We start from the raw sequence: 24,624 nt of genomic DNA on the forward strand, positions 1-24,624 counted from the left end.
TAAAAATAGTTGATTAAAACACAAAAGTACAACAACCTAAGCACCAATTCAGTAGTCAAATTATATGGAAAGCAAAATAATGTACCGATATAGCACATGCACGAAGAAAAAAAGTTAAATGAATGAAGTAAGTACAGTAAGTAAATTGTAGTTACAATTGCAAAAAAAAAATAGATAAAAGTTATATTGTTTACATACAAAAATCGAACACATCGTGTTCAAGCACTGAAGAACTAAATAAAAATAAAGGCATTGTTTACAGCGTGTTTACTTTATCCTTACCTGAAAAGGCGCGCAATATTTACATAAAACCCCAACAGCTTTACACGTATTTACATGCGAGACAGGTCTTGCGAATGCGATTATTCTCACGTGTTGTATGACAGGAAAAGATTTTAAGATACCAATATTCCTGAGAGATGTGACAGGAAAAAGGTTTTTTATGCTGGTTTCAACGTGGATGAATATTTTGTTCGTTTGATGATTTATGAATGAATACATGCTAATCCATACTCTAATATTAATATAATGTTTGTTAATTCATTTATCAAATAATATACATTTACATAATTATAACTCAACTCTGCCCTCTCACTTTTCTCTTTCTTTTCCATCTTGTACCGTGCTTGTGTGCATTAACATTGAAAGGCGATCCTTAAATAAAACAGGAGTTTCCTAGCTAATTATCACCTATCAGCCCTAAAAAGATAAGTAACAGCCGCCGAATTTAGCATATTAATTTATTCATAGTACCCACTAAAAGTTAAGGAAATAAATAGATTAACAATGCGTAGTGTATCTGTTTGTTTCTTTACGCATGCCGACTGTATTTATTGACAATTCTTGTGGAAAAAGTATATAATAAAATAAAGTACCTACCTAACTGATTATGTGTTTATGGTAACTGAAATTTGTATACCAAAGCATATTTAACTACATATATATCTACTTCCATAGACATATAATATGGTTTCGAAAACAACAGAAGCAAAATAGGAAAAAAATCAATACTCTAAAGTTATGTAATGTTAGGGTTAGATATGTATCCAAAGCTAAAAAACGTACCTAGAAATGTCTTCTTTATAGCTGAAAAGAAAAAAATACAATAAAAACGTGTTAGTTTTTTCTTTTAACAAATAGAAATAATAAACTTAATAATATCCATTATTAAGTACAGTATAACTTAATAATGGATATTATTAAGTTATACTTTCAAGTACGGGTACGTTTAGTGTTTACTTGATAATAATTCTTCATTATACTATAAGAAACGGTTCTTAGTTTGTTTTTCTTTCAAGCAGCAACGGAGCAACGTTTTGACGATACGGATAGAGATAGTTGCTGAACCAACAAGTGGCATAATTTACCAGATTAGACTTAACTTACGAGTATCTAACATTATGTAATTTAAATGAAATAAACGTAGCGTCAAAAAAAATATTATTATTTATTACAAATCCGGTTATTGCGTGTTTGGATTGATTGTTTTATTAAAGTTTTAAGAATAAGTTGTTTACTATTGGGTAGTATTTAAGCCACAGCTAACGCAATAAAAGACCGTCACTAACGGCTTATTTTTATCTATACAGCAACTGCTGATAATGACATCAGTAGATAAAAGTCTTCCGACTTGGCTAAGGAAGTTCTCTGAAAGCGAAACTCTGTAGAAGCATTAATTCCTATTAACATTTAAAAGGTTCGAATGAGAGGCATTAGTCTTTGAGCGAGATAATAACTTTGCGAAGTGTCCGCCTCACTAAACGGAAAAAATTACATATAATAACTTATCTCCATTTGTATTTTAGGCTCACAGTAAAACATTTTTACTTCGTTTTAAGTTTTTAATTTAAACGAAATAAAAAAATATTAAAATACCTCCAATCTTAATATATATAAATCTCCTGTCACGATGTTTGTCCGCGATGGACTCCTAAACTACTGAACCGATTTTAAATTAAATTGGCACACCGTGAGCAGTCTGGTCCAACTTAAGAGATAGGATAGCTTAGATCTTTAAGTAAAGTCACAATTTTATTTTATTGCAAATTATTTGTCTATAATTAATTGACAGTCACATGTTATATGTATATACAACTATACTCATTTAAGGCTTAGCGATACTGAATACTTTAAAAACATTTAAAAACAAATCAAACGCAGACGAAGTCGCGGGCAACAGCTAGTGATTTTATATAATTCATTTTATTCAGCAGAGTACAACGTAGACATTGTAATACATAGCTCCTCGATTTCCCTCGGATTTTCATATAAGATCTTGTTTTAATGGTAAATTTATTTATTTCATTCATCGTCAATATCCCATTACCGGCCCACTTCTGGGCACGGGTCTCCTTTCAGAATGAGAAGGGTTTAGGGCGGAGTCTACCACGTTGGCCAAGTGCGGATTGATAGACTTCCCACGCCGTTGAAAGCATTATGGAGAACCTTCAGGTATGCTAGGCAAGTGATATTTAAATTCAAAAACGCACATAGCTCCGAAAAGTCAGTGGTGCGTGCCGTGCGTGCCGTGCCGGGGATCGAACTCGGTCTCCACGCAAGGAAAGCCTTACCACAGGCTATCACCAGTTATTTTATTGCATATTAATAATTAAAGAAACGGAAATAAATTAAATCAACCTACATTTAGAATTGCTTAGAGTCAGAAACTCCAATTTCTAACCATATTGTGTTACAATATGCATCATAAAACCTTGTGTTTTTCCTGTTGTGCTGTGTTGCAATAAAGTTTTTCTATTCTATTCTATTCTAATAATAATTGTTGTAATTGTTGGATTGTTATTAATTATTACTTTATTTTAACTAATTGTGATTGACTGAAATTAGGTCGTAGTTACAAAAATTAAAGAATATTGTGTGTATAATATTATGTACAAAGAAGATAAAACTACAGGTATGAATAAAATGTACAAAAACGCTTTCCACAACGGGTACGTCGGATACCCTAAATTTAAACCCTTTAAAATAATATTCGTCGGACATTTCCGTCCTCAGTTTTAAAATTCGGTTGAATACAGAATTTTAGAATGCATTAGAAAATAATATACCTATCGTCATTGGAACATCAAGAATCTCATAAAAGACTTTTACGAGAAAAGCTACGAGTATAAAAACCATCCACTTAAAATAAATAAAGATACCATGCACATGATTTCCTGCATTTAAATTTGATGGCTATTGATAAAGAAAAATAAAACTAAAAATATTAAATTTGTCATAAAAATCGAAAAGTAGTATCATAATAAATAGGAAATTATAATATCATTCAACTGTTTGGCTTGTTTATGTGTTAAAAATTTTCAATTTATGCATTTATATTGTTGGTTTTTTCAGGCACTGAAAATCATTTTCAACTTCCTCGACTCCCCACTTCTTCTAAGTAATATCGATTATGCATGTCGTAGATTAAAGCAAGACGTAAACCTCACTTTGCGTGGGCTAGATGGAAGACAAGGTATTCGGCAAAAAAAATCTTGCGCGTGCAATGCTTTCAACAGCAAATATTGTGAGACGGACATTTTTCACGTCAAAATTGGCACTTTTAGGAAAATAATTACGGCAAAATAAGTGTTATAATCTTTTAAAGTTTCTGTTTTAATTTAATTATTTTGTATAATTTTCGCTTCGTACTTAATTCCTAAGCAATTGTGGTTAATGTTATCTTTTATGTATAACTAAGTTGTGGAAACTTCATTGGTTTATGTGTAACAGTACTGTTTGTTTCTCTTGAAAAGCTAATAAATAAATAAATTTTATAAGTAACCCTATAAGTGGTCTAAAGAAACTCTTAATTGCTCATGCTTAGGAGGAAAGGGTTGACATATATTTAATTAATTAATAAATGTATGGTGGTGGAAGAATTCAAAATGTGCTGATATTGGTTATTCGGTCATGAGTTTACAAGACTTTATTATGGAAAATATATTGTGCTACACAAGGCATTTTTATCTCGTCATAATAGCATAAAGGCTTTTCAACCCACTTAGGATGACTTTTCATAAAATGCTTGCTGAATGCTTTACATCCATCGAGAATTTATAAGATTGTCCAAATTTCTAATCGTCTAGGTTTACCGCAATCTACCGATCAGTCTCTTAGAGTTGCTTTATCTGAAAGTCAGTCTTTTAATCCTGTAAATCGTGCCGTCATATGTTTCATTTTCTTTTTTAACTGAGGTATATTCATGAAGTAGGAAGGTATGTTTTCCTTAGAGTATCTATCAATCAGTCTATTAGAGTTTTATAAGTCGTACTGTTATATTTTCCTTTACTTTTCTTAACTGAGGTATGAAATAATGAGGTATATTATGTGATCCTTACGTTTCCAGTCTGCGTTCCATTTGGATGATCTCGTTGAGACGGTTCAGCATTCCCATGATCTCTTCGGGGTCGTACTGGCCATCGTCACGGTAGTAGTTGTTAGGGCTGGAAAATATTATCACACCTTTTTAGTGTACCATCAAGAGCGGGACAAAGTTTTCCGTAATCTTCTAAATTGAAGAGGACATCGATTAAAGATGTCTCTCTTATTTAAACTTGTACTATAAAATACCACCACTCCATTAAAATTGTAGTTGCATACAATTTTAATGGAGCTACGGAGAAATGCACTGCTTCAAGAGCAAGAGAAGAACTTATTTCTCATAATCAGCAAATAAGTGGTCTAGGTGTGCAGTCTACTTAAATAGATTTTCTTAGTTGGTAGATGGGTGGGCGAATGATGTATTTACTTTTACTTCGTGTTTTTCAGAGCGGGTTAAACCTTCGGTCCCAATTAATATATAAATATATATATATACACATATTTTTTTTTATTCCACTTTCTTCCACAGTAGTAAGTGATGATGCAGCGCTGGATAGTAGCGGGCTAACCTGTTAGGAATTATGGTAGTCACACTTCTAATCGTTTTCTACGCGACATCGTACCGGAATACTAAATCGCTTAGCGGCACGTCTTTGAGATTAGAGTGGTAACTAGCCACGGCCGAAGCCTCCCACCAGATCAGACCAGAAAATAATCTTAAATAATAATTGCCCAAATTGCCCCTGCTGGAAATCGATCCCCGGACCTCCTACTTAAATTCACAGCGCTCATTGTTGCATCATTGAGGTCATCAAATGTAATATATTATTATATATCATTAATCGAATATGATTAGTTGATTAAACCTCCAATGAATAAGCTTCGAGCTTTAGATATATGCCTACCAGTTTTTTATTGTTATAACTAAGAGACCAAGCAGATGGCTCAACTGATAGTTAAACAATCAACTAAGATATAAACAGAGCATCATTTTGCAGGTCATGTAAGGAAAACGTACTAGAAAGACGTCCTGCCAATCAAACAAAATTGTAAGATACAAAAAGTAGCAATACTTCGCAGTTCATCCAAGGAAAACGTTCTAAAAAGACACCGGTAACTGCGCCCTTCAGACCAGAACACAGCACTTCTGTGGTATAAGTTCCCCGGACGAGCTCTAACACAAATAGTTCTACCAATACTTAGATAGGTTTACTTGGATCAGCGCGATTCGAGGGGCTGATTGTAATGATGAAGATATTTTTTCTATCAATTTCTCATGCGCAAGTACCTGGGAAAAGCGGTGGCTGGCAATACGAGGAGCAGGGCGCCGAGAAGGCAGCAGGTCATCAGGCAGTTGAATCGCATCATCCTGTAACAAGTAATTTAGATTTTATTAAGTATACTAATCCTTCTAACTATTAAACTTAACTATTATTAATATATACGTTGTTTGTTGGGAGGCTTAACATATAGCTGGTTAAGCCGTGCTTCAAAGCGATAATGCGTTCCGGACGATGCGCGGAAACCGATTAGGGGTAAAGGTTTAATATAAGATGTCTAAAAGATTAGCCCTTTTATATCTTAGACTGTATCATCGGTTACCACCAGATTGCATTCTAGAGTCATCTTGTAGTGAAACTGAGTAAAAAGAAAGTGTGTGCGTGAAACCTTTACGCGCGATTTAAATAACGCTTTTATTATTTTATTTTATTTATTTATTATTTATTGATGAAGAGTAAAATGTTCCTGGGACTCAGCCATTTCATTTAATATTCTATTTAAAATTCATTAATATCACTTTCACATTTTAAATAAATTGATTATGATATTTGCCACTAGCTGGCGCATAAGTCCAGAAGCGTCGAGTATATGACCTATACCTGACGACCAATCCAAACTATTATTTTTAAATAGCGGAAACTACACAGATTGCGGATCGAGCCCCTTGGTTCCCCTGCTGGGTCTAATGAGTAGTTTTGGGTTTTTCTATCAAGAAATTCTTAGTACCACCACGGAGTTTGGAAATTAGCAGTGATAAACTCCGCTGCTTTCGAGAACACGCTAAGCTACCGATTCTGCTACCGATCTTTTAACACAAGTGCACTCTCTCCCTCCCTCTCTATGAGAGGGAGGGAGGGGTGCGCACACACTTGAGAAGTTGTGCACTAAAATATCTTCCACGTAATTGAAAAATGTTTCTGGCGATTGTCAAATATGTAATGCACGGTAGGCACTACATATTTGACTATTGGTCAGGGAAACTGTATAGGTAAGTATGTATCGCTTTTGATGTATCTTAAAAAATATTCGCGAAGGACAACATTCGGAATATTTAAAAAGGTAGCTTTCAACTTATTATAACTTGGTACACATGTATGTGTGCCAAAACCTTTTAGTTTTAAAGTAAAGGTTACATCCTTTATTTCTTGCCACATTCTTTGCAAAAAAAGGTAGAGTATGTACCTACAATATATTTTGACCCGCTGGGGTAACCAAGGTTAATGTGTAACTCAACGATGTTTACATTTACCTACGCAGCACTCTGTCTGTATGAAAATTGCTCATTTGACAAATGCGGAATAATAAGCTGTACAATTCTAGGAGCAATTTACGCTGAATTTACAGCTGTATTAAATTTTAGGAGAAAAACAAAACCCGAGTAGGTACTTTTAAGCCTCTATTGGGTATCATCATCTTCATCATCATTATCATCACATTAACCCATTACCGGGCCTCTACAGGGCACGGGTCTCCACACTGGCCCTGTGGTGATTGGTGGACTTGCTCTATTGTTTATGCTAAGATATATTTTAATACCATCGATTACCGCAACTTTACATTATAATTAAATTCCTATACAAACTGTTATATGTTACACACCCCGACCCTCGGCGTCGCAGCGACCACTCTTTCCGGTACTTAAGTATAAATATAATGAACTTCCTTAATTGAATCGAACTTTATCCACAAGAAATAAGAAAACAAAAAGTAGTCTTTTGCTATGACTCTTCTTTAATATTTCTATATTATGTGTTATTTGTAATGTTGGTAGGCTTGTTATCATTGTATAGGTCTACAGTAAAGGAAATAAAAATTATTCAGTGTCAAATTACGTTGTAAGTGTTTTACAGTATTTGAATTGATTGCCAGTTATTTGTTCAAAATACATTTATTTCAAGTAGGCCTAGTTTAAAAGAACTTTTGAAACGTCAAGTCAGCCGGTTCGAAAGGGAAATTCCACAGAGAAGAGCCGGCAAGAAACTCAGCAGATTGCTCTTTTCTAACATAATTTTATAGTTAAACAATCTTTAGAACTTTTCTGTTTTGTAAGATATGAGAGGAATTTATTAATCGTGTAGGAACAACGATTGGGTAAATGTGTTGTATTCTAACCCGGGTATTTTGTTTTTTTTTTGAACCCGGGTGTATTTTTTTTTGTAGTGTTGCATAACGGACTAAGCATATGGCCCACCTATGTATGTGGGAAACCACCGCCTGTGAAAACTTAGCAACAGTTTGCAGGGCACACAAAGTGCCGCCCTGTGTCTATCAACCCGGCTAAGTTGTAAACCCTCATGTACCTGCATAAAGGCATTATAAAGGCAACAAGACCTTTAGACCTTCTTCACGGATGAGCTTTATCAAAAAAAGCTCTGATACTACTAAAATTTCCGCACGACTACAGCCCTTTCATTTCATACCCATAGAGTTGGGGAAAAAATGTAGGTTACCCACCATTTTGTGGTGGCGGCCATCTTGGATTTGAATTTTGTCATCGCGTATACTATTCTACTATTGCCCTTTTATTTTATAACCATATTGAGGGTCTACGTCTAGTAAAAAAATATGTAATCCGCTATTTAGTCTATCTTGGAACGATTTTCATTAAACATGGCTAAGAACACTTCCAACTAATTGACTTTTCAGACTAAAAAAAAAAACGAAATCATACTTGCTTGATCCGTTCGGGAAATACTAAGTCACATACACACATTCACACACACAAACACAGACACGTCAAAATTATAGCGACCCGTCGTTTTTGCGTCGTTAAATTACATTGGATTACATACAAACAGTAAAATATATTTTTTTTTGCCACATACAATTTTATCTATTTGTACTTCTAGGTAACATATTGCTTATGTTATGTTAAAGTGATCAAAACTTCCGATAATATGTGCAAATCCTGAACTAGTACTAAGCTCACTTTAGCTCCACCTTACCTAAGCCTATCTAAAGCTTTGTGAACATGTCTACACTAAAACTTGTTGCCAACAGAGTTAGTTAGAGTTGGCTAATGTGCAATTACCGACCTCCACCACTTGGTCGTAGCAAGACAATCGGATCAGTGCACTTCAATTGCGTCTAAAGCCAGGGTGGGCAGGTGCCTCGTTTGAATTGAGTACTTTGCTTGGCAAAAAAAAATATAAAATTGCTTGCAATAATAAAAAACACATAATAATCTATCAACTAAGCTAATCTGAAGTGGTGATAGCTCAGGTTGGACTGCGGCTTCATTTTCGGGGGCCCGAGTTCGTAACCCAGCATGCCTCAACATTTTTCTAAGTGATATGCGTTTTAAGGAATTAAAATATCACTAGCTCACCCGAGAGTTCTCCAAAAATGTTCTAAGACGTTTGAAGTCCACCAGTTCTCACTGGGCCAGCTTGTAGAACTATTATTTACTTGCATTCATGCCTTCACATAGTCATGAGGCCCGGAGAACCCTTCTCGGTGTGGGAGGAGACCCGTGCTCTGTATTGATCGGTAATGGATTGATATGATACATCTACTAGCTTTTACACGCGACTTCGCGCGCATGTTTTTTCGGAAATTTTCCCGGTAGGAGTAAGAAACATACCCACTGCAGAACAGTGCACTATTTGAGGACGCTTGTGTAAACTATGTTGTATCTCTTTCCATTAAGCGCACATTTAAGATTTGTACACACGCGAATATCACAATCGAAATCTCAAGCGAATCGAATCGAATATGCAAGCGAATCATGCAGTTATGCGCCTATATGAGACCTGTAGAGTTTGATGTTTATGACTAAAATGTTTATTCTCCGTCCTTTCAAATATCTGTATGCCAAAAATCAAGTTTACCAGATAGTAAGTATTACCATTAAATTATTAAAGGTATTGCAGTCATAATTAAACCATACTCCTAATCACTTCTACGCGACATTCTACTGGAACGCTAAATCGCTTTGAAGTATATCTTTGTCCTTATTTTGATTAAATTTACCACTGAGTTAAGTCAAAATAATTAAACCCTTATGATAGCAACAATGTAATGAAATAAACACATGGTTAGCCTAGTAGAAATGTTCTTTGTATTCAAACAAGGCTCTATTAGGTTTACAAGCGTTAACGACTTACGCAAGTGGCTTACCCGCTTGAATAAGCAGCCGCAAATAGGCTGCCGCTACACTACAGTGGAGTTGCTTACAGAGCAGTTAATTCACAGAGTATACCTACTCATAACTCGTGAGTGTGGGAATGTACTAGTATTCTAATTATACAGATATGTATCATAGGCATTTCGATAGAATCATTGTTCGTATTATCAACCATTTACCAGCCCAATACAGGGCATTGGCCTCCTCTCAGAATGAGAAGGTTTTACGCTGTAGTTCACCACGCTGGCCAAGTGTAGATAAGTTAGTAAGACTTCAGATGCTTTTGACAACGTTAAGGGAACGTTCAGGCATGCAGGTTTCGTCACGATTCAACGTAAAAGCAAGGAATATTCACATCTAGTGTTTTAATTAAAAATGTACATTACTCCGAAAAGTTAGTGGTGATCGAATTCGATCCAGAGAGTAAGCCGTAGGCAATCACCGCAAGAAAGAATACTGATTGTAGAATTTTTATGATGGCAAAGCGGCAAGGCTGAGTTTCTCACCGGCTTCTTTAATGTAGAATGTACCTCCTGAACCGATGGTAGAGACGCTATATCATCATTACTAGGGTTTCAGCTCAAAATCAGCGCTGCACCATTTTATGCCTGGCAGGGCATCTACTCGTAGCACAATGCTGAGCTGGATCCTTTTACTAGGTTGTGCCACATGACAAGCGTCATCGACAAGCGACAAGCGACAATCCTGGCGTTTCTGCTATGCTTATGTTTATGACGGCCGATTGGCGCAGTAGGCAGCGACGCTGATTTCTGAGTCCAAGGCAGTGGATTCGATTTCGAACTTGAATTGTTTTCATTGTCTGGGTGTTTATCTGTACATTATAAGTATTTATGTGTTTAAAAAATGTATCCGTCATTTTAGTACCCATAGCTCAAGTTACGCTTACATTGGGGCTAGATGGCGATTTGTGTATTGTCATAGTATATTTATTTAGTATTTAGTACGTAATAGAAGCCTCTAGCAGCACTTATGCAATTTCCCTAATAAGCACGTAAGTGTTGCAAAATGTAATGTGTGGCATAATTTATTAATTAAGATATTTTTCTTTCTTTGCCTTAACTTATTTTATGCTTGCTTCTAAATTAGGCCTTTATGAAATAATTCTATGATATTCTTAATTTTTACAAATTTCACAAAGTTCAATTTTTAAACTTGAGCCACATATTTCAATAGTTATATGTACCTACTTACAGGCGCGTGGTGCGCAAAACCTTGGGCGTGTAAAACAATCTCTACGTTTTTAGGTCACTTCTAATATTTTTACAGTTGCAAAAACTATATGCTCACTTAACTAATCCCAACCTACGCTCGAAAATCTGCAACTCCCATAACAGCGTGAATTAAAAGTTTTCCTTCTACGTAGCTGGATTTTAACTTGTCGGCAAACAAAAAATATTTACATTAAACCGTGTTATGTCGGAAACCTACCTTAACAAACAACGCAATGCTCATATTTGTTTTGGGCATATAAAGTTAACTTTGCCAAAAAAATATCACGGTGACATTTGTATCTTTAAACTGCGACCCATGAAGTACGTATATATTTATATATATATACGAGCTTTTACCCGCGACTTCGTCTGCGTCTGATTTTGTTTTTATCGTATTCAGTGTCGCTAAGCCTTAAATGAGTACATGTGACTGTCAATTAATTATAGAAAAATAATTTGCAATAAAATAAAATTGCGACTATAATTAAATATCTAAGCTATCCTATCTCATAAGTTGGACCAGACTGCTCACGGAGTGCCAATTTAATTTAAAATCGGTTAAGTAGTTTAGGAGTCCATCGCGGACAAACATCGTGACGGGAGATTTATATATATTAAGATATATGTGCCTACGTATACGTACGTTGTATGTTATTAAAAATAAGTTCAGTTTACTGTACTACTAGGCTAAGAAAGTATTTCGTAAGTTCCGTGTTTAACAAACATTGAGACTCACTGTCGTTTTTCGCGCGCGTCAAAGTAAACAAAAGAGGACATAAACAGTCGACTTACAAGAAATGGTCATAAATTAGTGTAATCTTCATATCGTCTACGAAAGGTACAGAAATCATTTGTGGGATTGAGTATACGCTTTTGTAATATGATTCGTAAGGTGATTTTGGACAATGCATATGTTTAAAGAATATGTTAAAACACATTTATTACAGCGAGCTTACTATACAATTGATAAATTTCTTAATGACAAGGTTGCTTGGAAGCATCCGTCTGAGCTTACATCTCTCACAAGATAGAAAAATTAATGTTAAAATATAAAATGTAAATTGTTGATGTTGGAAAAGAGCAACTGCTGAGTTTCTTGCCCGCTTCTTCTCGGTAGAATCTGCCTTCCGAACCGGTGGTAGAGTCAATACAAACAGACAGACTTGACGTTTCAAAAGTGCTTATATTAGCCCTACTTGAAATTAATGAATTTTAAATTTTGATTTTGAATAAATGAATTTTGAATATTGAAGGTTGGGTACGAAATGCTTTAGCTTTTATAGAAAGCCTTTGGTAGCCGTTTTTTTGGTTTGCAGTAAAAAAGAAATAAAGAGAAGTGAATATAAAGTTGTAAATTGCACCGTGCAGATTTGCCTTTATTTTCGCGGATTACTATAATCCAAGACATGATTATAAATAGTATATTATATGCGTGTGGGTGTCAAATACGTTGTATTTCATTTTTTTATTTGATTTAATGTATTTATTGTGCATAATAAAAATAAATATTAGTATTCTGCACTCCCTCTCGAGATTTCACACTCCTGCGTCCGCTTAGTTTTCGTAAAAAGGGAAAAAAGTTTTCACTTCACGTATATAGATATAATTAGTATAGTTTTTATCTAAGTACTCACGTAACAACCTTCCAGCTCTCAAAACGCTATGCAATTATCGAGAGACATAAATGTCGGCTGATACTGCTTGATAATTACTAAATATGAAAATCGCTTATCACAGCATTCGAAGCGTGTCGTGAACAACGCCCTTATGTACGCTAATTAGATTGCGGATATTGACAAACCATTGAAACGTTTTATGCGGACAGTTGGAAGTACTTTGGTAAGGGCTCATCGACAATTTAGTCGGATAGCTAGTACATTAGTAGTAGTTGGTAAATCTTTTTGTGACAGAGTTCGTCCGGGCAAGCATAAGCATGGCGATGTCACCATGCTTATTTCTGCTGCTAAGCAGTTTCAATGCTGTCTGAAGGGCGTGATTGCCGGTGCTATTACAGGCTCGTGATGCTTAGCACCGACGTCTTAAATTCATGTACATAGCCGTGGGTTTAAAGTGGTGTCCAAAGCAAAGTCAAAGTCCAAGTCAAAGTCAAAGTCAAAGTCAAATATTTCTTTATTCAAATAGGCACATAGATGGCACTTTTGATGCGTACATTACATGTAAAAAATGACATAGGAGTGAGTTGATGGCGATAAATAAATACGTCAACTTTAAACTTAAGCTACGAGGGTTTAAAACGCGCCATGGTTTAAGAAGAAGCCCACAACAAACTTAGCCGCTTATTTTGTTATCACCATCTCACATTATTTTTTTTATGTTTATAGACGAGCGCTTGACTGCAATCACACCTGATGGTAAGCGATGATGCAGCTTAAGGTGGAGCGCGCTAGCCTAGAAGATGCCTATTCACTCTTGATTTGAAGGTACTCATATTATATGAACTGGGGAAAATGGAAGATGGAAGAGCATTCCAGATCCTAGCGGTGCGGATCAGAAACGAAGATGCGAAGCGCTTGATTGAAGATGATATCAACTGGTATTTTATTGTAAAATTGTAGCCAGCAAGGAAATAAAAATTCATTCCTTGTCAAAGCATAATTCTAAAATAAAGGTTAAGGCCTGGCTTCAGACACTAGATTACGATAAAACGGAAAAGCTATTAAGAATTACCAGATAAAATTTAACCGTATCAATAATTAAACATATCCTCATATAATCTATATATTATATCTCAATTCTCTTAACTCAAATAAAAAAAAAATTAAATTGATTAAATAAATATAATAGTTTATAATTTTCATAAAATTATATTATTTGAAATTGTAACACTTAAAAGTTACAAATTATTATGTGCAATAACAGATACCTTCTATCAGGAAGAGATCCAAAAGCTATACCACAAAATCGCAAGATTTTAGCTTAGTTTTCGGTTCAACCATTTTAAATTAATTTATTATATTTTGCATCATTTGAAAAAGAAAACTGTATCTTAGATAAATTATGTAAAATTGGTATTTGTAATGTTTTCACCACTATAAATAAATAAATATATTATTATTATTATTAATTTTGAAACTAGGGCTTGTAGGTACTAAGAATTTTGAACAGAAAAAATCCTTTACTTGCATCTTCAATTTTCGGCCCGTTTCGAGAATTACCAGGATCTCATAATTCGTAGTAGGTACATGCTGAGCAACAAGACAACTATATTTTAGATATCACTACTTAGCATCAAAAATGCGAAAGTATATTGTATTATAAATATTAAGCTTAATTTGTTATACTCCGCGATAAGCAGGCGAATCTTGTACTGGTGTAATTTATTACTTCTTCAATCCTTATTCTCCACACCAAACAGATCTTCAGCAATGCGCACGTTTCGCTCCGAAACCGGAGCATCCTCAGGAGATTTTGACTTAACAATTATTCATTTTAAAGGCAACAAGTTTTCGCGGAGTATAGCATATAAGGCTTAATATTTATAATATATCATGGAATTCCGCAAATTAACGCCTGCTTCTATGCAATATTCGAAAGTATATTGGTTATACCTTCGTTGGTCCGTTTAGGCAGCAACAGAGTAACGTGATTTGTTGCATGCACAACTATCTTTAGTCAACAAATCACGCATGCCACACTCCAGCCTATAAACTGTCCTGGAGAGCACACATTTTATCTCGAAAATACGCAGTTTCTGTGGTATAGGCAATGGCGTGCACTTCATATAAGCGCAAAAGCTCTGCCTACCCTAAGTTTTCTGTATTTCTTATAAAGGGCTTTTTGCATTTCATGCCATCTTACTTATTTTTGCATACCCTGGTCAACAGTTGCGGGCACTGGATTTCTTCCCAGGGTATGCATACAGCAGGAATATTGCATAAAACGGCAAAAATCCTCCTCTTATACGAGTAATATATAAATTTTGGGGTAGGCAGTGCTTTTGTGTATGTATGAAGTGCACGCCACTGGGTATAGGTACAGCATATTTTGTTAACATATCCTTATGATATAGATTAATAAAATAGTTTTTTTATAGTACTAATTGACGGAACAAGCCGATGTCGAGCACGGAGGACGTCCTGTGAAATTCCGCCCTGAGTCTATCAATATATATCAAGGTAGGTGTTTAGCCTCGTGGCTGTAATCACACCGCAACAATGCTGCTTAGTGACAGAAATAAACAAACATATCTCATCTCATCTTATCTCATCTCTTCTCATATGTCTATTAATAACTTCAAACGCGCTTAAAAACATTATGGACGACTCACTGGCATGCAGATTCTCGCATGATGTTTTCCTTAATTAAATTAAGTTAAAATGCACATAACTCTGAAAGTAAGACGTGCGTACCGGGAATCGAACTCGGTTCCCCGAAACGAAGTGCTTAACACTAGACTATCACCGCTTCTTATAAACATATTTGAGTAAAGATTTTTTTATTCCAATACAATTTAGCCCTTGACTGCAATCTCATCTGTTAGTTAAGATGCTAGCGGGCTAAACTGTTAGGGAGTATGCCAGTTATATATAACTAGCCAATACATTACATACATATGTTTTATATTAAATCAATCTTTCTCGCGACGTACGCCAGTAAAGCTCCAAATCGGTATGACATCTTTAAAAAACATCGTTATATTTCAGCCAATTTACAGAAAACCATCGTAAAATATATACTAAAACCTTCCGCATGAGTCACCTTGTCCATTAGTGAAAACCGTATGAAAATCCGTTCGGTAGTTTTTCGCGCCCAGACAGACAGACGCGATAGATTTGAATAAGGAAAGTTTTAGTTTGAGTTTAGCTGCTTTGCAGTAACCAACTAAGCAATTGTTCGATCGGTGTAGCAAAAGTTGTACAGCAAATATGTGCACCAAGTTGGTACTCGTCGCCATGCATAAGTCAGACGTCCGGCTTTCAAAGCTCTCGAGGATGTTGGTAGACACGTTAATTTGCTCTTCCGGTGATTAAACTCATATCGATTATTGAATATAGCCTCGCGGATTTATTTATTAGTAATGATGATGAATATAAACATATAGTAAATTATTTTTATATATAATAAACCATTTTTGCGGCGTACGCCAGTAAAACTCCAACTCGGTATGACATCTTTAACAAACATTGTTATATTTTAGCCAATTTACAGAATACCATTATAAAATAAACACTAAAACCTTTCGAATGAGTCACCCTGTCCATAAATGAAAATCCGTTCGGAAGTTTTTCAGTTTTTCGTGCACAGAAAGACATACGAAGCGGGGGACTTTTTTTTACAATATATTACGTTATTATTACACGTATATATGCTATTATTACAAGTAAATTTGTTCTTCCGGTGATTAAACTCACATTGATTGGTAAATGCCAGTTGTAATAGATAGTATATAGACTGCGTGATATTATAGGCACATTTATTTCATTTATTTAGAATATTGGTACATGGTACCGCGAGAACCGTTGCAGTAGTATAAACTGTGTCGCAACAATTAACGCCCACCTCCAACAATAAATGTATGGTAGGTACCAATAAAACAAATGTAGAACATAGTAAATGCCTATAAGAAAAATGAAAGTGAAGTAAGTAAATTAAACAAAAATATACAAAAATAATGATCAAGTTTTAAATACAAATGTGTACAGTAAAAGCTGTTTTTACTGATATGTTTTTTTATAGTTTTTAAATTGACTACGCTGCTACGTCAATCGACACGTTCTTGTTCAGTATCTCCAATATCCAAAAGTGTGACCACGCGAAAGAAACGAAAATTCTTTAGTTTACTTTTCTACACATTAAATTTAAGGCCAGGACCTTTATTCTCTATGATAACGGAAAAAGCTCTCACAAACAATGTATGACGTATAAATATGAAGTATAAATCTACGGCCCTCGTAATATGAGGTACATAAAATTATTACATTTACGTCCGAAGTTATTAATCGATCTAATCCAAAATTTTCTTATTGCAGATTTAATTTAGTATTGCTATCCTTTTGTATAGGGTGGAGGAGGAAAATGTTAGCACTTTTAAATTCAATCTGTCATCTGAAGATTTGGCTATGAAAAGAGCTATGCAGCAAGGAGTAGCTCAACGTGGTGCAATCAGGAATGACGAAATCCGTAGAAGAACTAGATTTACCGACATAGCTCAGCGATTCGCCAAGCTAAAGTGACAATGGGCGGCGCACATAGCTCCGTCAACTGACGCACGTTTGGGTCCCAAAGTGCTGGAATGGTGATCCCACACCGATAAACGCAGCGTTGGTTGGCCCACAACGAGGGGGACAGATAACATCAATCGAGTTGCTAGGAGCCTCTAGAAACAATCGGTCCGCAGGGTGATTACGTATCTCGCGAAAGGCGTAAATCTTGCAATCACTGCTGTCAAAAGCTTCTGATTATTTATTACATGGAAAAGTGACGTTTGACAGCGGTGATTGCAAGATTTATGCCTGTTGCAAGCCTGTAACGAGATACGTAATCACGTAATCACAAAAGAACACGTAGGTCAATATTAGCAATGTACTTCAATCGGTTGAAGTCATGATGGTGATCCTATTTGATATTTTTAATAATGGCTGACCGTAATGCGAGACAGTAATATAAGTGTTTCCAGTTTGTATGTTGAAAGTTAATAAGTTAATTAGTGCTCCTACGAATTACGAGCATATGTGATACGTAACAAGGAAAGCAAGCAACTCTAAAAGTACACTATATTTCCCCCGAGATCTCTCGAAATCGCTGAGTAAATGTACTTCATACTGCAAACGCTGGTATATATTTATTTATTTATTTATTTTTTGCATCCATGCCTTTACATAGTCATGAGGCCCTGTCAGGGCATAGCAATAACAAACAGTTTGACCCTTATAACTATTACAAATACACGATTTCAGGATTCTAATTAGTGTTAGTAGAAATATATATCAGGTGTCAGAATAATTAGTTACTATTAAAGATCGTCAGGTTAATAAATCTATTTAATATTAAATAATTGCTCAGCCAATTGTTTTGTCATAAAATTATGTTAAAAATTACTGTGGTATGTCATGAAAATAAATTGAAATAAGGCGATTATTTAATATTATTTAACATAGTATTAGTATAGATTTATTATTTCCTATTATCTACTTTTAAAATATACACCCGATTAGATAATGCATGTCGTGATTTTGAGGTCTATAAATATTATTACTATATTTATGGTTATAACTAGATAGTCTTTTTTTATAGTTCCCTTCTTTCGTTTTTTGGCGCTGTAAATGATCTTGGCTCGCGATAATCACTTTACATCACACGTCGGTGACGCTGGGTTGGCGTAAAAAAGTAGAAACCTGGTTATTTTATAAAAAAGTAAACAGAAGGATTTGTTTACTTCAATGAGGAAGAATGAATGAACTTTATTTACTCGATACAAATTACTATTTTATGAAAACCTATAGTAAATTATTAGCTGTTGTTCATAAAGGAAATCCAAAGACAATTATTTAAAAAAGCAAATTTAACACACACACATACACACACATACACACACACACACACACACACGTGTATTAACCGCCGTCGTTATTGCATCGGGGTTAATAAAAAAAGAACAAACGAAATTGAAAATCAAAAATTTTATAGGTTTAATATGGTAAGTACGCAAATGTTGACGTGATAGACTACGGCCAAAACACTACTCATTCTGAAAGGACACCGTGGCCTGTAATGGGCCCGTCATGGTTTGACTATGATGAAATAACAAAGCCAATTATTTTTACTGTAACTTGATGTGTGTGTAAAATCGCGTTATATCCTCCTTTTTCTGAAGTCGAAGGTTAAAAGTGAACAAAGGTGAAGCTTATCCCTCAGACCACGTCGTTACTGTCAGCCACATAACAATGGATGTTGAATTCAATACTATTCCGTTCGTCTTTATGCAATATCACTTAACGCGCGCTCGAAGTGCATTGTCGTGAAGACGACGTGTAGAGGCGGTGAAGAGATCTCATATCTAACAATCGCCGGCTCAACAATAAAGCTATCTATATATCATAATATCTATATTCATATTAACATTATAAACTAGCCGTGCATCTTCGCTCGCTTGTAAGTAAATAGAATTGTTCCTAGGTCGCTTCCCACGTCGCCGCTCCCCGCTTTGGCATTAATGCCACTACGCCGCGCGAGCTAACTCCTTTACAATCGTCCCAAAAAGCCGCGTTCCGCCTCCACTGCAGTGTATTTTTTTTTTTTTTTTTTTTTTTTTTTAAATTTCAATGAACCCCTAACATGATTAAGGAGTTTAGATTTCGTGTTTCTCTGCTACCGGTATTAAAATTGAATGAAGTAGTCTTAATGGAAGACTACTTCATTATCAAGTTGCCTAATTGATAACTATTGAAGATAGTTTGCTTTTTTGGAAGAAATAAAGCGTTGGAACTTATACTAGTAAGGCTTTATATTCAATAATACAAGAAATACTATGTATCTTGGTTTCTCGCTTTATTTCTTCCAATAGCCTTCGTTGCAACTTTTACGCAAAACTTTTTGAATGCGTCTCTTGTCGAGTCGTCGCCCAAAATGATTGAGGCGGAGTCTCTGCACAGACTCATCTGCAGTTCTTGTTGCAGATCTTCGCGGATTGCGTCATGCTGGGGACAGTCTATGAGCAAGTGGATTATAGTTTCTTGTGTCCTGTTATCGCAAATGCAACCCGCATCATCCCTGCATTTGAACCTGTGCAGGTACTCCGCGAATCCGCCGTGTCCAGTCAGAACTTGGGTCAGCACCATGGATATTTTCATAATTTTATGCGCGAATCGCACATTCGGCAGAAATATTTTTGTAGTACCAGCAGTTGTTTCGGACATGTACCTCCGGTTCCATTCGTCAATCGATTTTTCTCGGAGCTGTCGTTTGGCGAATGAGACCGGGCACCGGTCATAGTCTGGCTTTTTCTTTAGTGATAGGGCTGCTTCTTTCGCGAGTATATCGGCACGCTCATTCCCCTCCAAACCAGCATGCGCTTTTACCCAGAACAAGGACACTTCCTTGTTCTGGTTGCGACATACCATCAGGTTGTCTCTAATAGTTGCTACCAGTGGATGGAGGGAATTTCTACCCACTACTGACTCAAGAGAAGACCTCGAATCCGACTGCAGTGTATTAGCAACGGGTAATTTTTTTTTAATTCGAAAAAAATGGTTGTTTAGAATTAAAAAGTTTTATTAAGACTAGGGCATTCGTTGAGACAAAAATAAGTAACGAACAACCAAAAATAATTTTGCATTTAAGAAATTAGTGGATGTCACGGTGAATTACTTGTTTACTACCTAACTTACTCCCTCACTGACAAAGACGCGATTATAATTTCATAAAATGCCTAACGAATCTTATAACTTTTCGGGATTTAAAATATCTTATATACGTTTCCAGGACTGTCTTTGCATTATGTATTATCAAGATAGGTGCAGCGGTTGCACCGTACAAAGGAAAGAAATAAAAAACAATCAAAAAAATTTAAATTATATATGTAGTTAGTTTGGATAAACCACACAGATCATATAGAAACTACTAACTAACTAGTGAAGGATCATTATTTGTCTCTTTCAGCCGAACATCGCTGAAGCGGATCATTTTAAGTGTGTAATTTTAATTATTTATGTATTTCATATAAATTATTGAGGATGTTATATGTTATATATTTTATTTGTATTTATATGTAAAATATTTATATATTATAGTTATATTTATATATATATATATTTTTTTATTTATATATTTGTATAATTTTAAATCTTATTTATTGCACACCTACCTTTTTTCTATGTTTTTTCCTTTTACGCCATTGGTTGCCTGGAAGAAATCGCTATGTAGCGATAAGGCCACCAAATTGTACTCTCTTTATATGTATTTATATCTTTGTAACTACTTTTTTTTCTTTGGTGTACAATAAAAGTGTATTCATTCATTCATTCAAGTGTATTCATAGAATACGCTGTCAACACACGTTTGACTTTGATACTGGAGCATCCCCAGCAGGGCACTAGCCCTGCTGGGGATGCTCCAGATGGGATGGGGATGCACAGACAGGCGCTAAAAATGATATCCCCCGATTATAACTCCTGACAAGGGATATAATTAACGTGTCCAACTGCTAAAGCACGGGAACAAGTAATAGGAAAAGTTTACCCCCGTTTATTATTACACGTATATTATTTGGATATTATTACCACTGGTGTACCAATGCTCTAAGAGTTGATAAAGCTGTGCGAGAATATAAATTTTTATCCTCTTCCGTGCGAGAAAGTTGTCTCCTGCCCATGCTAGCCGTGTTGGATATGTCGACTTCTCCACGTGCTTTATGGACTTTCGAAAAAGTTATGCTTGATTCTATGAAATGGTCAGAATTGATTCTCATTTCAAAAGATTTTAATGATATTAATCACTAAATTTTAAAAGTGCCTCTGCTCTATTTTCTGAATGAGTTGACCGTAAAGTAGCCTTTATTTTACAAAGGAAATTTAAGCCCACATTCTTCGTGAGTCAAATTTTGTAATTATAACATAGAGGTCAAGTTTGAAGGGGAACGAGAATGTTTCAAATTAAAACAATGCTTTACTTTGAGCTTTGTAAAACTTCCAGTAATGTATAGTTACAGCAACTAAGAGACAGTAAAACAGGTCATAGCAACTTAAGCGTTATAGATCATTGAACAAACCGGTATATACTTTACTACAAATATAAGTAGTATATTGTATAATAACTGTAATGAATGTATCAAAACACATATAATACTCCGGGGTTACTATGCCATTGATGACAGGCTTGCTTGGAAGCAATACGCTTCACTTTCATCTTACACAAGATAGAACTATGATTGTTGTGTGTTTGTGTGTTAGTATGTGTACGCGCGCGTGTATTTGTGTGTGTGTTTGTATGTTATAGCATATAGGTACGATAAATAACAATAGTAATAATTGGAATGAGGGCTAAAATGCTTAAGTATAATATTATCTATGTGCTCATCCTAATAAACTAAGGCAAAGTAAAGGAAAGGAAACGGTTAAGCCAAAGTTACCTCCAAATCTCTTAGGTATTATATAAATGGTTGTATGTACACCAACTTGTCAGTTTTTATACAAATATGTCAGTAATCAATGTCAAGGTAAATGAGTTATGATAAAATAAAAATATAATGATTATTGTTTCGATTAATTATCGAAGCTGTCAATGAAAATTTACCATCGTAACAAGATTAGACAAAAAAATGATTTTTCAGAGAAAGTTGTATAAATACGGAGAACAATTTGTTTTTACAAGACCATGGAAGTTTAAAATAGAATCCGTAAACTTAATGATTGCTCTTCACTTCAAAACAATTACTCGAAGTCGAACGGAAGTTTAGTAAAAAGGAACGACCTGCGAGTCGGAGTAACGCTTTCGCTAAATTGCAATTTGTTTTTAAAAGTTCCATTTGCAGTTTAAATTGGCGCTGCAAGTTGAGAAACCTAGTTTTAAGTCTGGAACGTCGAGATTTAGCGCGAAAGCGAGATCCTGCTAGTGTTAATTCGGTTGTACTGAAACTAAAGAAAACTGAATTTACGCGTCAATAAACAGTAGTTTTCTACGGGAAATAGTTTGAAAAGAATAGAAGTACTTTTAAAGATGATAAATTCGTCTAGTTCATTATTTTTATTCCAGCATCATTATCACTTCAACCGATTTAGGTTCGCTGCTGGATATAAGTCATTTTGGAGAGAGTTCCAAATTTCACGGTCCTGGGCTGCTTGTTTTCAGCGGATCACAGCGAATCTTACTCTTACCAATGTACTAATTCTTGGGCGACAGCTCAACAAGTAGCGAAGCTGACGTGGAGATGGGCGGTGCACATAGCGCGGAGAACCGATGGACGTTGGGATTCCAAGAACTTGGAATGGCGACCCTGCAGCGATACTTGATACTTGTTTAGGTGGAGAATGTTGAATGAAGGTGGAGAGGTTGGAAGTAGCTGGTGGTAAATGGCATAAAACCGTAGCGGATCGATTACACGCTACGCTACAGTGTCAATAACATAATGTCCAGCGTAAAATGTCTTTCGTTGAGATGATTATGTTGACTATAAATAATGATAATTATACAATAAAATGGGTACCGAAAGCTAATTTATTACTCCGAGTACGTAAGAATAATATCTCCATAAATTGGTTCTTTAGAAAAATTATATACATATTTCATTTTCTCATTTACCACGTAACAGTCTGGGTAATATTGCAAAATGTATCTGAGACCATTTATATTCCATTAAAGGAATGTGTACGCATAATTCAACAGCTTTGTTTTTAGGGGAAATACAATGCCAAGCATTTGGTTTGATGCAATCCTTAAAAATATTTAAAAAAAAATATTTGCTACTATTATTGATTCTTTTCGTGTCATCACCGCGGACGAAAAATCCTCGTAACAAAACTGTCGAGAAAAATCTTGAATAGTTCTCTAATAACAGAAGTGCTAGCCCTTATTTCAGGGCTGTCAAGTGGTGGCAAATTGGTACTCAATGCTAGAGGACACTGAGGTACAAGAGGGAAATAGTTCCATCCTGTAGGTTACCTACTTCCTTGTATAGTGTTACTTTGTGATAGTGAAAAATGAGTCTGCTTGGAAAGTTATGGAGCATTCGAGACCAAAATAGTGATATACGCGCTTACTTAACTATTGTGTCCATAGCTGGTGGTGCGAAGGAATAAATAACCGAGGTTAATTTTATCAGCCTCTTATATATATCTACTTATACGTATAAAAACATATTTTACTATGCGCTTACTATCTTCTGTAGCTGTCTCTTACGCCGCTTGTTGCCTGGAAGAGAGCGTTACGTAGCGATAAGGCACTCTTTTTTTTCCCCTATGCCATATACATAAAAAGTGTATTAACTCATTTATGATTTTTGTACTTTTGATTTATGTATAAATATTTAATGACTATCATAATTTGCCTAAATCTGTAGGTCCAGATGTTAAGCGCATATTGAAATATCAGTAGTATCTATCAGTTTTTTCTTTAGTATTTTTTTACGTTAGACTGTGTATGTATGCTGTGTGTGAGTTTGGTACCCAGTTATATCAATGGAAGGAAAGCTGTAAACCGTTTTGTTCAAATGGACGTTGATAAATGGATTATGGTTGAGCTTGTGATGAATCTGGTGTTGATTTTGAAATAAAAATATTGAAAGCGTTCGCGCTCTCACAGAAAGAAAATACTATTTTGACGATTATAGCGCAGTGGTTCGTTCTGGCCTTGTGAGGTCTCGGTTAAGACTCCCGGTTGCGTTGATTTTTGAAAAAGTTGGTGTATATAATACTTCCGCAAACGACTCGTACTCGTATTACTTTTAAATTACTGAGTTCAAAACTAAATTGCCACGATAAAAAGCATCCTATATCCAGGACTAACTAACTAACTATTTTCAAGATCGGTTGACAGTGAAGTCGTGTACAAATAGATTACGAAGGCTTTTTTAAACCCCCCAGGTAACGTGAACTTAGTGCTTTCCTGGGATGATAGAACTATTACGCATTTATAATATTAATATGGATTTAACTCAATGATTAGAGCGTTAACCAAATAGGGCAAAAAGATCAAGGACTAGTGCTAGGTCTC

At 35.3% G+C, this 24,624-nt stretch overlaps 1 protein-coding gene across 4 annotated transcripts in view; it reads right to left on the minus strand.

Annotated features, from left to right (window-relative positions):
* LOC120629840 (diuretic hormone class 2) overlaps positions 1–24,624 on the minus strand; it is an 81,809-nt gene that overhangs the window by 1,922 nt on the left and 55,263 nt on the right. For all 4 annotated transcript variants that reach the window (XM_039898901.1, XM_039898899.1, XM_039898900.1 and 1 more), the window contains exons 2-4: positions 5,609–5,689; positions 4,338–4,442; positions 1,066–1,086 (exon numbers count right to left, since the gene is read on the minus strand). In XM_039898901.1, the coding sequence (XP_039754835.1) occupies positions 1,066–1,086; positions 4,338–4,442; positions 5,609–5,688 (206 nt within the window). In that variant the 5' untranslated portion in view covers position 5,689. The remainder of the gene's footprint in view (positions 1–1,065; positions 1,087–4,337; positions 4,443–5,608; positions 5,690–24,624) is intronic.

This window comes from Pararge aegeria, chromosome 15, assembly GCF_905163445.1.
Source record: "Pararge aegeria chromosome 15, ilParAegt1.1, whole genome shotgun sequence".
Lineage (NCBI taxonomy): Eukaryota > Metazoa > Arthropoda > Insecta > Lepidoptera > Nymphalidae > Pararge > Pararge aegeria.